General features: G+C 36.3%; 1 protein-coding gene across 1 annotated transcript in view; it reads right to left on the bottom strand.

Moving 5' to 3' along the window:
• The window catches only part of SMCHD1 (structural maintenance of chromosomes flexible hinge domain containing 1), an 89,119-nt gene that overhangs the window by 22,947 nt on the left and 48,734 nt on the right, over nt 1–17,438 (bottom strand). The window contains 13 exon segments of the mRNA XM_087960078.1: nt 467–598; nt 1,988–2,075; nt 2,530–2,591; nt 3,577–3,677; nt 5,343–5,500; nt 7,165–7,244; nt 7,578–7,703; nt 7,951–8,118; nt 9,692–9,810; nt 10,277–10,365; nt 11,113–11,261; nt 12,776–13,003; nt 17,197–17,331. Coding sequence (XP_087816204.1) covers nt 467–598; nt 1,988–2,075; nt 2,530–2,591; nt 3,577–3,677; nt 5,343–5,500; nt 7,165–7,244; nt 7,578–7,703; nt 7,951–8,118; nt 9,692–9,810; nt 10,277–10,365; nt 11,113–11,261; nt 12,776–13,003; nt 17,197–17,331 — 1,635 coding nt within the window.

Genomic DNA, 17,438 nt, shown 5'->3' on the forward strand with positions numbered 1-17,438 from the left:
TCATGGTTTTTAATCCCTCAAATAATGCCCCCCGAACTTGATTACTTTTCAGCTTCTCTTTGTCTCCTCTCAGCAAATCCTTCAAAACTTTAACAAACCCCTTTAAATAATATTTTGCTTAAATGATGTGGACCAACAAAAATGGTTTTTCTTCTTTTTCTCTGTCTTGGTATCATCTCTGTATGGACTGCAAAGCAACACACCAATCTTTTTATAGACATGTAAAGTATCTATAAAAAGCTCCTTAAAATGTCACAGTGATCATGAAGGTTTGGGAAATTCTAGTTGGTTCAAAAAGACTTAAAAAGTAAGCTTTAACAAACTGACCTAATTTGACTTTGGATTTTTCTGAATCTGACACAGATCTCGCCAGTTTGTATGTATATGTGTATAAATTATGTATGCATGAATGTACGTTTGTATGTATGTATATAACTCCATTTTAAACCACAATTCAATTAATCACCGTTACAATGAGGACCAAGTTCTTGACAAGGGTCCGACTGCCAACATCCTGAACCTTAGACACAGCAGGGGTATTTGGCACAGTTTGTGGCTTCAACAGTTTTGGCTGGTTTGGCACCACATTAATTATAATCTTGAGGGAAAAAACACAACATATAGAGACTTAATGTACAATATAGAAATTTATCAACAGCATTAGCCCTAATTGCAGAAGTGTCCATGCATATTCTTGTCATATTTCACTCCTTTCTAGCCTGGGCCTATGAAGCAACTGGCAATGTATTACTACTCCAATATCACTGTTGAAATTGTGCTTCTTGTTGGTTTGCTTAAAATACACTGTAAACTGTTTTAGAATAATTGGTTCAAAATGCTTGAGTAATTTTGTTTGCATTTATGTTTTTATTCTTTGCAGCTTTTTTAAAATCACAAAACATATCACAGAAAATAGTAGCATAGTTGAGTAATTCATCTCCCTAAATTTCAGCACTGGCCACACAAAAGCAGAATGAACTGACTTCCCTGTTCAAATATTTTTTTGAGAATGTTAGTAGCATTTACTCACTGTTTCATATATAGCAATGGACTAGAAACATACCCAACAGAGCTAAGTATTTATGACTTTTGATGTTACTTATTGAAAACTACAGATTGTCTTTGATATGACTGGTTTCTTAGTGACCGTTTAAAATTACAAAGGACCCAGATCAGGCATGATATTCCCCTCTGAAAAAAAAATCGGGGCTGGCCAAAAGAGACCCCCCACTGCCCGCCGCTCGCACCGCCCGCCCGCCTGCTATATATTATATTATATATATTATACTCCATATACTAACAGCAGCAAGAATAGCCTTTGCCCAAAATTGGAAATGTGAAAATACAACCCCCTCACCGACTTTATGATTATAAAGAAGACTTTACAATGTGCAGAAATGGATAGGTTGTCAATGGGGCATAAAAACAAAGAGGAGAGAGAGTACGATGAGATCTGGAATTTATCGTACACTTGGTTGGAAAGTAGACATGAAATGAATAGAAGGAAGATAAATTAAGACAACAACAACCTCTCAGTTTTATATCATGTAATGCAGATAGGAAGGGGGGGCAATAGATTTAAACTGCTATAGGCATAAGACATAACTGTCACTGATAGAGGGCAATCAACAGTTCTGTATGGCTTCATTAGATTTTGATAAAAATTTGAATCAAGTGATACCATTCATTGGAGCAAATTTTAAATCCAGCAGCCTTATTAAACTGTGTAAAGTTGGGTTGTTGTTTTTTAAGCCTTTTCCTGGACCAATAAATCTAAAACTAACAAAGATGTCAATTGATTAGATAACCCTTTTGGTATATATTTTTTATTTTTTAATCTAATAAAGGTAAGACATGCTTATGCATGCTAAAAAGTCAATACAATTTGTAGCTGGGCAAAATCTTACTAGAGAAGTAATAAAATACAATTTTAAAAATGTAAAATTTTTAACATGTAACATTTTTACATATTATTTCAAAAACTCACCTCTTTACTGCTAAGAACACTTGTTTTGTCAATTGTAAATATAAATTGGATGCTGTATTTGCCTGCTTTTTTTGGAACCATTTCATTCCTAAATTATAAACACTAATGTTAGTATTTCTTTAAAATTTACAATACTTAAATTCTCAATATTTTCCCTATTAATTTTTACATTGCTCTTTGAAACAAATGAACCAAAATCAGCTTTTTCAACATAACTTGTTTTATTATATATTTTAGGCAGTCTGAAAATAAGAAATACTCAGACTGATTAAAAAGAAATAAACAGAATTTTCATATTTAATGTCTGCAATACTTGCTATACTTTTGCATATATATTCTCAATTTTGAAACACTATTCTAGACACAGGTATTTAACAGACAACATATCAATACCTAGCTTGAAAAAATCATACCTACAATATGAATTTCAATCTTAATAAAAATAAATTATTGCTATCAAACCAAACTATATTTAAAAACAAAACTGATTATTTTTGTAAGCAGCATTATAGAACTACTATAAAACAACATTATTTGTTAACCTGAAGCAAAACCAGCCCTCATCCTTGTCATTGTTTGCTTTGATACACTGAAATGTTGTAATCTAAAAAGAAAAAGTAAAAAGATAATGAGAAAGCCACATTATATATGTAAGCATTTAAAAAGTAATTTTATTAAATTCAGTTACTTTGAATCCTTTAGAATCTAAATAAATAAAATGATAGACATTATTTTAACTAAGAACCTTAAAAAGTATATAGTATAAATTAAGCTCATTTTTTAGTTTTTAGTCAAAATCAAATCAATAGATTATCTTAAAAGACCAAAGTTCACTATTAATTATGTTGATATTTATGTTAAAGAAAATGTAAAGTAAAATGCATACAGAACAAATTCATACAACATTAAAATTAATGGGTATATATAAATAGGAGAGGATAAATCATAGATGCTAGACAAATTTCTCTTTTGAATACATTCAGTAATTGGACTCCCCTACTAGAAAGTATTATCTTTCAACCTCAAAAGTGCTCATAAAATTATCTCATGATCCAAGTAGATAATAATGATGTGATTCTTCATGTAATCTCATCTCTAACCTCTTTGAGCTTTAAGGATACAGAAACCAATGCTTTTAGCAATGATCATTCTCGTCTACTTTCAATCAACAGAAGTTCCAGATCATTTTACAGGTAACAAAATAATAATAATAAAAATTCACTGCTTTAATATAAATGAAGATATTACCAGAGCAAAGCTATCTTTGTCTAAATAAAATTACAGATTATTGTATTAATTTAAAATGAGCAATTGTTCTCTAAAACACTGAAGCGATTTACACTAATGCTCAAATGACATATCTTTAGGAGAGTGTGAAAAACACTTGTCAAGATATTTATTCCAACACTGAAATTTCTTTTATGGAACCTGATCAATTACTGAACAAGGCAATACTGTGAAACATCTGGTATGATGAAAAAATAACATAATTATCAATAAATTGATGGATAGGTTTAACTGGAACTAAATTTGTACACATATGTAAAATGTCTGTCTATCTGTTGCACACATTGTTTCCTGTTACTTACATTTTCATCATTGTCTGTTTCCTTAATTTTCATACAAATCCTTTCTGGATTTATATTTTTAATATTGTTGCCATCTTCAGAAATAACACTAACCAGGAAATCTGCATGAGGGAAAGAAATGTATGTTTCTTACACATGTTGCTAAACTTAACTTCCAGATTAAAATTCTGAAGTAAAATATTACGTCAGAAATACATGTCAAAGAATGTAAGAAACTGATAAGGATACTATAATGATATATATTCTATAAAAATGCATCACTATATTCCCAGACATTTAATGACATCACATCATAGCCAAAGAATCCAGTGCCATAACTCAGAATAGCCAATAGCACTTAGACTTATATACTGCTTCACAGTGTTTTACAGCCCCCTCTAAGTGGTTTACAGAGTCAGTGGTGCCAAAGCATCCACTGGTTCCAATGCCATGGACATGGATGATGGGACAGATACTTTTTATAGTGAAGAGGAAGGAAAATGCAATCAGGTTTCAAGACTGATGTCAGCACTTTGACCAAAGCCAAATCATGAAACTGATTCCCCATTTTGACTGAAACTATCTTTCATTGATATAGGCTACAGTAATAAAATAAATAAATTCTGTAATAATATAATAAATAAAATGAATACATGTAATACAATAAATAAATAACGCATAAATTCTTTTGGTTTGGAGATTAAGAACATTGAGGAGTATCTACAGAAGCAAATCGAAACTGAATTGCTGAAAAACTGAAAAGAATAATAGAAGTTTACTTCCAAAAGGTACTAATTATCTTTATTATTAAAAAGGCGTGAATAATCTCAACTTTGGTAAGATTACATTAAAGAATATGAAGGCATATTCCAATGGGAATATAATGTGAGAGTAATTTGTATTCCACCAATCCAATAATGCAAGATATCAATTGAAAAACAATATTCCTAATCCCTACAGATCACTGCTTTTCAGAGTTTGCAGAAACTCTGAAAAGATTTGGTATCAGATAATAAACTGTTCTTAGCTTCAATGTAGGTCTTGAAAATTATCACTACTTTCTATAGGCCTACCACTAATCTTTCAATCATACTTAATATACTTTGTCCTGTGGAGCAGAAAAAAGGTTTTAAGCAGCGTAAATTCAGATCTATTCATATGATAGTTCAATGTAAAGGCATTTAGCACCAAGACATCAGCAGATTGCTGTGTTAAGCTATAGAGCAGTAGTGGCTAACCTTTTTTGGATCCCGTGCCGAAAATTGCACTCGTGCTCATGTGCCAGCACCCAGAAGGCAATGCGCGCTTGGCCCCCACCCCCTGTGCATGCACACGCGATCCCCCTGCGCACCATGTGTCTGCACAAGTGTGCATTATCCCACACACACTGCGCATCTCTGCGTATGTGCGCTAGACCCCCACGCATGCTGCATGTCTGTGCATGCGTGCACATCTCCCATACAACCCTGCCCCCGCGCATGCATGCCAGATACCCGACAATCAGCTGTCGGGCAACGGCGGCGTGTGCGCATGTGCAGTGGGGCTCTTCCGGGCGACCTCTCACTTGCCGGCAGAAGTGGCTCTGCATGCCACTTCTGGCACACGTGCCATAGGTTCACCAACACGGCTATAGAGTAACTGTCATTTTATAACCTAAAAATGACATTGATAGAGCAAACTATCTTTTAAAAGATGGCCAAAAATATTCTGTTGAAAAATAAGAAATAAAAGCATTCCAACTTTCTAATGATTATCTTAGAAAATAAAAAAAATGTTAAAGCACTCACCAGGAAAAGTGTTTCCAGCGGTGAAGATAGCACTCTCATCATATTTAATATTAAAATCTACAGGTTTCTCTGGGTCAGGCCAAACATTTATTATGATCACTGGACTTCTTAGTTCTTTCCCATTATAAGAGGCCTCGAAATGCAAGTTGTACTCTCCTCTGAAATACAATAATAATTAAACATCAGTATAGTTCTACTGAAGGCTTCAACATTTTAAATAGAAATATAGGAGTTCCAATATACGGTAATCTTTGACTTACAACCATTTTTTTTACAACTAGCACAGTATCCCCATGGTCATGTGATTAAAATTTTGACATTTAGCTACTGGCATGTATTCACAAACAGCACACGAATGGCTTCTTTTCTTGGTCTCTTGGCAGCCTTTGGTATCATCACCCATGGAATTATTTTGGACTGGTTTCAGGGACTAGGTATATAGGTGGCACTATATTGTGCTGATTCTCCTCCTTTTTCCCTGGATGGTTTCAGTCAGCGTCTGAAGCTCGTGGTCCTTGCTTTGTGGAATTCCAAGAGATTTGGTACTTTCCTCTCACCCATTTAACATCTACATAAAGCTAATGGGTGAGATCATTCATCACCATGGAGTAACTGTCTTCAATACACTGATGATACTCAGCTTAACACCTCTGTCCATGATAAACTAAAATATGTTGTGATGTTGTAGTGACTGGAAGCTGGGAACAACAGCTTTCAGCTTAACTGTAGCAAGACTCAGTGGCTTTGGGGACTTCTGGTTTTAGGGATTTATCATCTCTTTTTCTTAATCAGGTGGCACTGCCCTGAACAGACATTGTGTGCATTCTGGACATCCTCCTGAATTCCAGATTCCTTTATGTAGTTTTGTGTTGGGTGCCATTTGTACCATTTCTTGGACCACGACACATTGCTTCTATCACTCATTTACTGATTACCTCCCAAATATTACCGTCATGTGCTCTACATAGGGCTGCCTTTAAACTGTGTTTCCAGGGGCAACTCCACAGTTATATCTACCTGTCCCATTGGATCTGGAAGAGAGGCATGTTACGGCTCCTGTCTACTTTCATCTGATAGGAAGAGAACGTTTTCCACCTTGGTATCCACCTTTGAAATGTCATTCCCCAGAATTTAGGTTATCCCCCCTACTCTATTGGCCTTTTTGAAAGCCCTAAAGGTATGGCTGTGCTACCATACTTGAGAGTCCGGTGGTAATGGTGAACCTCTTTAATAGTTATACGGAATTAGATGTATTGATATTTAACTACTGATTTTTGTACTGAATTGAATTTGCAATAGTGATTTTAGTATAATTGTCTATTTTTATTGTTCTTGCTATTGATGTAAATATTGTGAGCTGTATCATATTTATATATGTGTATATATAAATATATCATATACCATATCATTTAATTAATATTTCAAATTTTTCATTATAGGATATGATAGCTGATATATTAAATTAACATGACACAAATTTAAATATATACAAACCCCACCTTTATGGTTTTTCAATGACTAACATTCAATCTGTTCATCTGGACTTTACATCTGGCATTTTGCAACATTTGCTTTTTAAACAAAATTTGTAATGTTTACAGTCATGTGATTTTTGTTTCTTTGAATCTTGATTTTCTTGTGGGTTTAATTCCTGGTATTATTCCTGCTCATCCTTATTTCCCATTTATAGCACACACCAGATCCAGAATTAGGGAGAACAATTTTTAAGATAAATACGTAAGTTTCTATGCCATCGTAGCAGGATTATTAAATATATATATTAAGTATATTCTGAATAATAGGAAGAATTTTAATCACTTACTTAGGAGCATGAATAGTAAGAACTCCAAAGGTTGCTCTACCAGTTACATTTGTTTCATACAGCATATTTGAAGGAACAATCTGGAAAAAAAATTCTTTTTATGACAAAATACTGATAAACCTTACTAAATAACATTTTTTTCCTATATATTCTTGACTTCCCAGTAAAATACAATATTCTGGAGATGATTTATTATGAACATGTTCCAATGTTTTTTGCTCTAATTGTATTTTTGTATCAGTTTGTATATTTGATATGCTTAATTGATTTAATCAATGAAGTTTTATCTATCAAGTGAAATAATTCCGCAGAAAGAAACAAGATGCCATAGGAAATAAACTTTAGTACAATATATGGGCAATCAATCTCTATGGTATAAGGAAGTTGTAATGGGAAGAGCAAGTTCTACTTACCTCTATTTTATTATCTTTTACAAGTTTGATTTTGACATTAGGTTCATCAGATGGATTATTCCACTGATCACAGAGCTGGATTATAAGAGCCTGTGGTAATTCTTTGCCATTAATTACAGATATAGCCTTAAAAAAAGATTATTATTTGGAATTATGTAGAATATATAACATGCATATGCTATTTCATTAATTATTTATGAATATAAATTCAAATTACATTTTTTGTTGCAGTGCTCACTTTTATACCAGATAATAAATATATCAAGCTTTCAAGCATACTTAATAAACCACGCAACTTTCAAATTTTACAGATTCGCAAAATTGTTAGCATAGCATCATTTGGTTAGTATTCTATCATATGCCATTGACTTACTTTGTCTGGTTCTATCCAATCCAGAAGACACAATTTAGCAGGACGGCCAGCAATCAAATTTAACTTCAGGTAATGGGACAAATCATGCCAAGCAACGTGCAGTTCTTTAAATTCTGGTGGGCCTGGTTCAAACTTAATTCCTTTGATAGAAATAGTTCGTGTATTTTCCTATAAAAATATGTAATAAGAGTTGAAGAAAACTTGTTAGAATTTTATGGGGAAAATTAGTTAATTGTAAAAGCATAACAAGAAAATACTGTATTATTCAGAGTATAAGACACTCCAAAATATAAGACGCACTTAGCTTTTGGGGAGGAAAAAAAAAAAAAATCTCCCACTGCCCCTTCCTCCCAGCAATTTGCCTCCTTGCAGCAAATAGCCTGGTCAGCATCAACGCAGCCTGATTGAGCACAAGCAGCTGATTGTTGGTGGAATTATCTCCAGACGACCAGCTGTTTCAGGCTGTAGGGATTGACATTGCCTTTTTCCGCCTCTGTGCACCCCATTTTCGGTCTCTGCATCCCACTTTTGGCCTCCCTGCACCCCATTTTCTGCCCATGCCAATCCCCATGGCCCAGAACAGGCAGAAAATGAGGTGTGCGAAGTCCAAAAATGGGATGCGGAGGCCGAAAATGGAGCGTGCGGAGGTGGCAATAGGCGATGGTGATCCCTGCAGCCTGAAACAGCTCATTGGTGGGAGGCAATTCCAATCGACAATCAGCTGCTTGTGCTCAATCAGGCTGTGCTGAAGCTGACCAGGCTGTTTGCTGCAAGGAGGCAAATTGCTGGGAGGCAGAGGAAGGGTGGGAGCTGGTGGGTGGGCGGGGCTTCGGCAACATATGCTGTATAAGGTGCACAGACATTTCTGCCTGCTTTTTTTGGGGGGGGGGAAGTGCATCTTAAACACCGAAAAATATGGTACATATTGCATATCTGATACAAAGTAACTGAAATCTAAAGCTAAATTTGGTCCAAGAATTTATGTGAGTTGACAAAAGTTATAATATATTTCACAGAAATTTGGATCAAATATATCATTTTATATATAGTGATGTTTAGGAGTTGGGAACCCTTTTAAATATTAAGTATTTCTACAGCAATATAACCTAAAACCTGACTGGTTTTTCACAAAATTCTAAAAGTAGATAAAGAGAACCCAATTAACACATTTGTTTATGAATAATAAAATAGTTTTCCTAGGATTGAAAAGGCATTCTAGCCATCTCTTAATGTTCATGTAACTGTAACGGACTTATGACCACAAATAGGACTAAAACCTCTGTCATTTAGAGATGTGGTCATTAAGTGAATTATCACATGATCAATTGAGTTGTCACACCAATTTTATGACCTTTATAGTTAGTGTCTTTAAGTGAATCATAGTTGTTATGTGAAGCCGTTTTTCCACCCATTTACTTTGCTTCTTGGAAGCTAGATGGGAAAGTTACAAATGGTGACCAAATGTTCCTCAGATACTGTAATTGTCGTAAATGCACGCCGACTGCCAATTGCCTGAATCATGATCACATACATGACTGCAGGGATGCTGTGAATTTAAGGAGCACCTGCAAAATACTTTTTTTCAGTACTGTCATAACTTAGAATGGCTTCTAAATGAATGACTAGAGGTCAAGAATTTCTTGTAAGCTGCTTCAGCGATAGAGGTATAAATTCCTCTCCCTATTTCTTTAAAGCAAAAAATATTTTAATAGATATAATGTGGGATATTAAAAAAAAATACCTGCCAAAAAGTTTTCAATTCTGATTTATCCAGACCATTTCCAGAAATCTTCAAGGCATTCATACAAGATGATGACAGGGATTGAATCTGATTTCCATGCTGATCAGTAATCATTATCTCTTTTTATATATATATATAAAGTACAAGTTATAAAAATATTGTAGAATTACAATACAGATTAAAATATTACCATATTTATAATATGTTATTGTAAACTACATTCTACATAAAGCTTAAAAGTTCTCCTTGATGTTAAATACAACAGTAGTTTGATTTCATGCTTATTCAAGATCTGAAATGGGCTTAACTACGCAAACAGAATATTTTATCTCAGAGTCTAAATGTAATAGAAGCCTAGAATCTTAGTCAACATGCCATTAATGCAAACTTAACAGCACTAAATCAAATCAGAATGTGGGGCCAAATGTAAATGTAGATTTACTTTGCATACTATGGACAGATTGGAACTCAAATATCTTGAGAACTGACTGAGTAAATAAAAGCAACACGACCGCAGCTGGTGAATATATTGCCATGGTACTATCAAGGTGTCAGTTAAAAATGTTAAGAGTTACACATATATACCAATTTCATCTTGCAGCTTTTCACCCATTTTTATTATATTTGGTCCTTTAATTTCGCATTTGATATGTTTTGGCTCATCAGCAAGTGGTCTAGTGAAATAAACAACAAGAGATTAATATACATTTTAAGGAAATAGAGGTAAATTTCATATTGTTCATACTTTGTATAGCTAATCTTTACTGAGATTCGGGCAGGGACATTTGCAGAAATGGGAGTGGAGGAGGGGAGAAAATGACAGAACATGTGTTGTGATGTAATGCAAACTCTACCCCTTGTATACTTTGCATATGACACTGCTACAAATACAAAAGGGCAGACCATGCATTCTGTTGTCATAATACATGTTTTGTTATTTTGGCATCATTATGGCAACATGCAGGTTTTGATCTTCTTCATCTCCAATAACTACAAACCCTACGATGGAGTAATTACAAAGCACCTCTTTTCCTGCTCCTGAAGTGATCTTGTGGCTTGAAGCCCCAAAACAGTTGTGCTTCTACTTTCTACTTATCAGACACAATCTTCTAGGCTTCACTAAGTGTCCCCCTGAACATTGATCTTTTCCAGAGAAAACTGTAGAAAGACAATCACACAATTGTGAAGGCAGTTGGCAACTGGTTGTAAATGTGAGCAGGCTGCCAACCACCCTAAATGTGGTGATGTGATTATAGTTGGGCAGGTGTAACATTTATATATGTTAATATACAGTATGTCTTCTTAACATTCATACTGTATGTCTGTATAAACAAAAGTTGGCAGTAACAGTATTTTGCCCAGCAGGAAAAGCTACAGTATAAGCTTCATTACTGAAACATGATTGAAGAAAATGTACAAACCTGACCACAAATGAACTTGTCAAAGACACGCGTTCATCACTGAATGTAAGCAGACAACAGCATTCATCTTTTACAGATGTTGGAACTTTCACATTAGGTAGCGATCCTTGGATCAGTTCTTTGCTATTAAGCTTCGGAGTCCAGCTTACCTAAGATAAAAAAAATACTTTGGATACTAGAAAATAACATTTTTCCTGGTTTTGATGATTATTTTTTTTTGGAAATCCATGAACACCTGAATGTCCTAAATGGAAATACTTTTAATGGATTGAACTGAAAGTGTTTCAATTTAATATAAGCAAACCTGAATATCCAAAATTATGTACATGCAATAAAAGTGTAACATAAATATGTTCCCAGTATAATGCTCTCACGGTAGACTATGACAACTGTTTGAAATAATTAACAAAAAATACTTTTCAAGAAAGGTGAATCACTTCAAAGTCCATGTAAATTTCAATCCCACCGGAATCATGGATCCTGGATTTTGAACACATTTTGTAAGTTAGCCCATTTGAGAAAACTTCATCCAAAAGTTGTTGACCTGTGATGCATTGCGTCTCCCAGTTAAATGCTAGTGGGTGGTATCCAGATCAGAAAGGTAACAATGCTTCAAATCTGGAGTTGATATCCTCTTGGTACCTTCAGATTGTGCCTTAAAGCTGCTGAAGCTTTTGGAGGCTTACAAAGATACCATAGAGCCATGGTGGCACACAGAGTCCTCTCTGTGGGCATGTGAACCGTTGCCCTAGCTCAGCTCTGTCACGCATGTGTGCGTGCGACTCCCACTGGCCAACTGATTTTTGGGTTTCTGCCATGCATGTGCAAGGGGCAGGGAGCATGCACGGGGTGGGTGGGGTGCATGCGCGAGGTTGCACATGCATGTGTGGGTCTGGGGCGCACGCGCAAGGGTTAAACGTGCACGAATGGGAGTGGAGTGCATGCGTGCGGGGGTGCATGCGCAGGGACGGAGTGCACATATGGGAGTTACATGTGCATGCATGGGGGTCACGCACACATGTGTTGCATTTTGGGGGTGCATGTGTGCGCGCTTTGGGCACTTGGTGCCAAAAAGATTAGCCATCACTGCCATAGAGACTCATACAAATATGCATCTAAGATCAAAAGGTGAAGAAAAAAATGCAGCCATATAAGGAGATGGGGGAGGGGGGAACAGGCATCAGTTTTTCCCTCATTGTCCCAGAAAGTAACATTGAACTCCTGCTAAATTTTTGTTTCTGCCAAACTACAGTAAATTGAAAAAAGGTTTGGCATTAACTTCTTGAAAAGTATAGTTCCTTTTGGGACTTTAAACACAACTCTCCTTTTAAGCATATCCTAATAGTCAGCATTCAATATTCTTTAAGGATTAGCTCTTCACATTCCACAGTAACATTTAAGATTGAGTATTTTTAAAAAATTGAACAGAAGTAGGCAGCTTTCTAAGTTCTATATGTGTGACGAAAAAGAGAACAACCTGAACTGCTATTTTTTTTCTTCTTTTCCTTGAAGGTTTACAAATATTAATTCATTATAAAAGATATGGGCAGCTTAAGTAATAGTCTATTTTGCTTAGAAAATTTAGAGCTGTAATTAAATAAATTAATAAGAACATTTCTAGGCACATTTCCATTATTATATTCACAACATAATCTATACTTACTTTAATTTTTTCAGCTAGAGCTGGAATTATTTTGATTTCTCTTTTTCCTTCGTCATACATTTGAAATGTAAGATTTTTTAGCGTATCACCTGCAACACCATTAATTACTTCTTCGTCTTTAATCTGAACAATGTTTTCTCCTTCACTGCAATAAATCTGAAGTCCTGCAGGACGCCCACTAGGAAGCAGTTTGATAGTCTTGTGTACTGGTAGCACATTTTTAAAACTCTAGCAATAAAAACAAAACAAAAAAATATCACAAGGAAAAGAAATTTGAATTTTCAAAGCTGTACAACAATATTTTACCTAATAAACCTAATTAATAATAGTTAGTATACTATGAATATTTGCAATGTATTTTTAACATAAAATATAATATCTATATATCAAAATACAACTAAGAAACACTACATTTGTTTTTTTAAATATGCTGTTCCTACCATAATAATTCTGATGTCAGTTACAATTGTGATGGTTATATGCTTTTCTTTCAAAAGAAGAAAACATAAATTTTATTTTTTAAAAAAGATTACGTTTTTATATCAGTGGTGGGATTCAAATATTGTTGCCACAGGTTCAGTGGGCGTGGCTTGGTGAATGCATGCACACACTTTGTGTGCGCGCGTGCAGCAAATGCACACTTTGCGCAGGTGCAGAGGCGTTCTAACTTGCCTCCTGCAAGCTTGCATGGTCCCAGTCGCTTCAGCCGCCGCCGTGCGGCACTATTCTGTGCCGCACAAAGCAGCTGCACTTCAAATTCAGCGGATAAAGGTGAGTATGGGAGCCTGGGCAGGCAGGTGGGCCCAACAGCAGAGCACACCGTTTCAGTCTCTCCTGCTCATTGCTCTTACTGGCTCTCCAGGACCGGGTAAAACGGGTCGAATACCACCACTGTTTTATATAATATTTTTAATTGAAATTTAAAATTACAAAGATAAAAACTAATACGAACTAAGGAAAATAATATAGAAAATACAAAAGCACTTAACTTCTTTCATCCAAACAAGTATAAACATTTTTAATAGTTTAATACCATCTCTGATATTTCAACCAAAACTCTCTTCATTCCATAAATCACCTTTTATTCTATTGGCAAATAATAAAAATCTTTCAATCCTAATCACCAAAAGTCCATGGCTAATATATAAAAACAAATCTTTAAAACTTCATCATTCAAACATAATCAAGAAAAATCCATTAATTACGAGAAACAACAAATTGAAAATATTAATATTTAATTCCTTCAATTGTTATTCCACAAATTAATTTCTTATTATTTCTCTTCATCTCTACTCAATTATTCATATCATAGCTTATTATTTCCTCTAAAAATACAACAAAATCTTCTTCTTATATTTTTTCCATTAAAAACTATTTTAATGCCTCAACGTTAAGTCCTAGTCAGGAAAAACCATTTAAAAGCTTTAAGAAAAGAAGTGAATTATATACTGTAATATAAACATAAACCTTAATCAAATAGGCTCACTTTGTAGATCTTAGTTTTAGTCTTAAAGATCTGGATTCCTTTTAGGTAATGTCCAAATTGGTTCTTCTCTCTTTTGCTTTCCTCAAAGTTCCCTCATAATATAACACTTCTCTTTTGTAAAAACATGAGTATCCAAGTTGTTCTTCTGGTTTATTATTTGTATATGTCTTTTAATTATTGAAACTTCAGCCAGTTTCATTTGTTGCTCTTATATAACATCTTATATAATATTCCTACATCAATTGATTTTAAATTCATATCCAAAACAGTCTGATTTTCGGTTATATCCTATGTCTTCTTTTAAGACCATTTTTATTGATTCATAGAGAGTCTAAAGCAGGGGTGTCAAACTGGCACTCCAGATGCATTGCGCACAGGCCACATCCATCCCAGCTCCGCGAATGGGAGAAATGTCACAAAACGTCATGTGACAGCAAAATGACATGTTGAGTTTGACACCCATGGTCTAAAGCAGGGGTCGCCAACCTTTTCGAACTCGGGGACCACCAAACTCATAATTTTAAATCTATATATATATAAAACACACACACACACACAGACACATAAATGCTTATTTAATAATAACAAAATCATAAATGCTTAATCATAACTGTGGGGCAGAGCGAAGGAAAAGGAGGGCCTCTCTCATCCTTTGGGGGGGGGGGGGAAGAGGGAGGATTTAAGAAACCACATGGTGCCTGGAGGCTGGGAAGATCTGGACGGGGAGGAACCGGCTCCCCCTCAAACAGAAGAAAAGCAGAGCCATCTCATATCTCCCCCAAGTCAAAGGAAACCTCTCCCTCCTTTGCCAGGTGTGGCTGCCTGGAGTTAGTTGGGAGAGGGAAGGAGGGACGGGCTGGAATCACCGACGGGCTCCTAATAACCAGGCAACACCCCCCCTTCAGCCTCAACCTAAGAAGAGGACTCCCCGAGGCTAAGCTCCAGGTTTCTCCTGTTGCTTCCAAGCAGAGAAGGATCCCTCCCTGTGTGGAGGCTGAAGGGGGGGTCGAGTCCAGAAAAGCTGGAGCTCTCGCCTGCACAAACAGGATGATTATTACGAGCCCACCTTCCTCAGCGCTTTTTTGGTCTGGGCATTTGGTCTCCCTCCCCCATCCCATGCCAAAAGAAAGCCAGCCGGGCTTCTCCTTCCCTCCTACCCTTCCCCCCACTCATTCTTACTTCGGGACAGAGGAGAGCATGCTGGAAATGTGTGTTGGCTTGTTCAACATGCTTTTCTCCAGCATTCGCTTGCAATTCTTCACGTTCCTCCAGGCCTGGCTTGCTGAGCAGGGAGAACAGCCCTGATGTCTCTGCTGCCCCCCCAGGAAAAGAAAGCAAGCAGAAACTGCTCTCGCTGGGACGAAAGAGCAGAGATCAGAAGGCACAGGCAACAGAAAGCAGCGCTTTTCAAAGGCAGCAGCTTCCATCTTCTCTTGCCTGTGCCTTCCTCGACCTCAGCTCTTTCGCCCCAGCGAGAGCTGTTTCTGCTCGCTTTTCCTGTGCTTTCCACGGGCAGCGATGGCTTGGGCCATGGCGGGGTGGGCAGCAGCAAAGCAGAGCACCAAGAGGGACGAGGAAACTGATGCCTCCCCTGCCGCCCGATTCCAAACCTCTGAACTGGATGGTGAGCGCAGACTTGCCCACTCTGCCCCCTCCACCACCACAAGCCAGTACTTTTCCTGCCCCAGGTTGTCCCTACAGTCTGCAGCCATCGAGGAAGAGCCCAGGCCAGGAGAGGCAAACTGGAAGGTGCGGAGTGCCGTGCAAATGCAAATAGCATGGCGCTCCTGCTCCTTCTGGCCATCTCCATTGCTGCTTCAGCCCACCTGTGCCACCAGCTCCCTCTTGCTGCAACAGCGCCATTACCTCGTCCTGCCCAGCAAGGACTGCGCTGCTTTTTGCAGGTTTGCGCTTGGCCAATGGGTGGGAGCCAGTGGGTGGGCAGGCTTTGGGGGGTGTTTTGGGGGGCATTTCTCTGCGGCCCACCAAAATTTTCTCGCGGCCGACCGGTTGGCTACCATTGGTCTAAAGAGTATGTTTTGGATACACTGTTGCCAAGTATCCTTAAATTCTTTCAGGGTTAAAATATTTTTCTTCATTCTATATTAGTGGGAATTCTCCTTTAACTATAATCTTTATTTATTTCTGATTGCTTCCTTAACCAGTCTTCAAATTCTTTTCTTATCATGTTTTTCTCTCATCCAGAACATTTTCCAGGAAAGGATTTCTTACACTAAAACTCAGATCCTCATATAGTTAAATAGGATTTTATACAAACAACAAGCAATATTCTAACTTTTTCAAAGTCTTATTTCCATTCAATCTTGATCCAGTTAATTTCCTTCCAAAAATAACAGTCTAATTGCCTTTAGCTGCTTAATTCCAAATTTTTAAAAAGTTTTTCTTTAAGTTTCAAACTTATATTTTACTGTGGGTTGGAGGAAGATCATCCAGTATAACAAAACGTATACTTTTGGAAGTTCTTAATGTCCAAAAAGTAATTTATAAGCCATTTCCAATAAAAGTGATTTAGTGCTAAAAAACACAGCATTCTTATAAAATGCTGTTACTCCCTATTTGTAAAAGCCATAATTGACATGAAACTTGTAGAGATATGCTTGTACAAAATTAACCAAGTTCAAGATTCAAGGATATTTCTTTCAGTTGCTGCAGATGTTAACACAATTTTTTTTCTAATATGCCAGGGAATAGTCTAAGAAATTACATATATTTGTTCCCCGTGATTTTCATGTCTGAAGTTCACCTATAATCTTAAAAGAAATTAAAAGTTATATCAACACCAAAGACTATTTTATGCTTTGTCAGCTTTAAAAAAACATTCTAGTTAGGTTAAAAGCATTGATAGTAGACAGAGAAAAGCATATGCAAGGGTTATAGCATTCTGGAGGGAGGAGGGGGAATATCTTTAACTTACTGGTATTTCGATTGTTGCTTTAAGTTTTTGATCTTTCTTTATATTTTGAATGTGCAGAACTGGTCCAGTTAATGTATTTTTTTCAGGACTGCTGAAATCTACAGAATATACAGGAAGGCCTGGAACTCCTAAAAACTAATATAATCAAGAATAATTTCGATTAAGGTTATGGCCCATTCAAGATGGTATAACTGTCTTAGAACTAAATTTTAAGACAAGACTACAAACATGATGAAGTAACA

The sequence above is a fragment of the Notechis scutatus genome, chromosome 3, assembly GCF_049901735.1.
Source record: "Notechis scutatus isolate UNSWTSFEM ecotype Mainland chromosome 3, rNotScu1.2, whole genome shotgun sequence".
NCBI classification, from domain to species: domain Eukaryota; kingdom Metazoa; phylum Chordata; class Lepidosauria; order Squamata; family Elapidae; genus Notechis; species Notechis scutatus.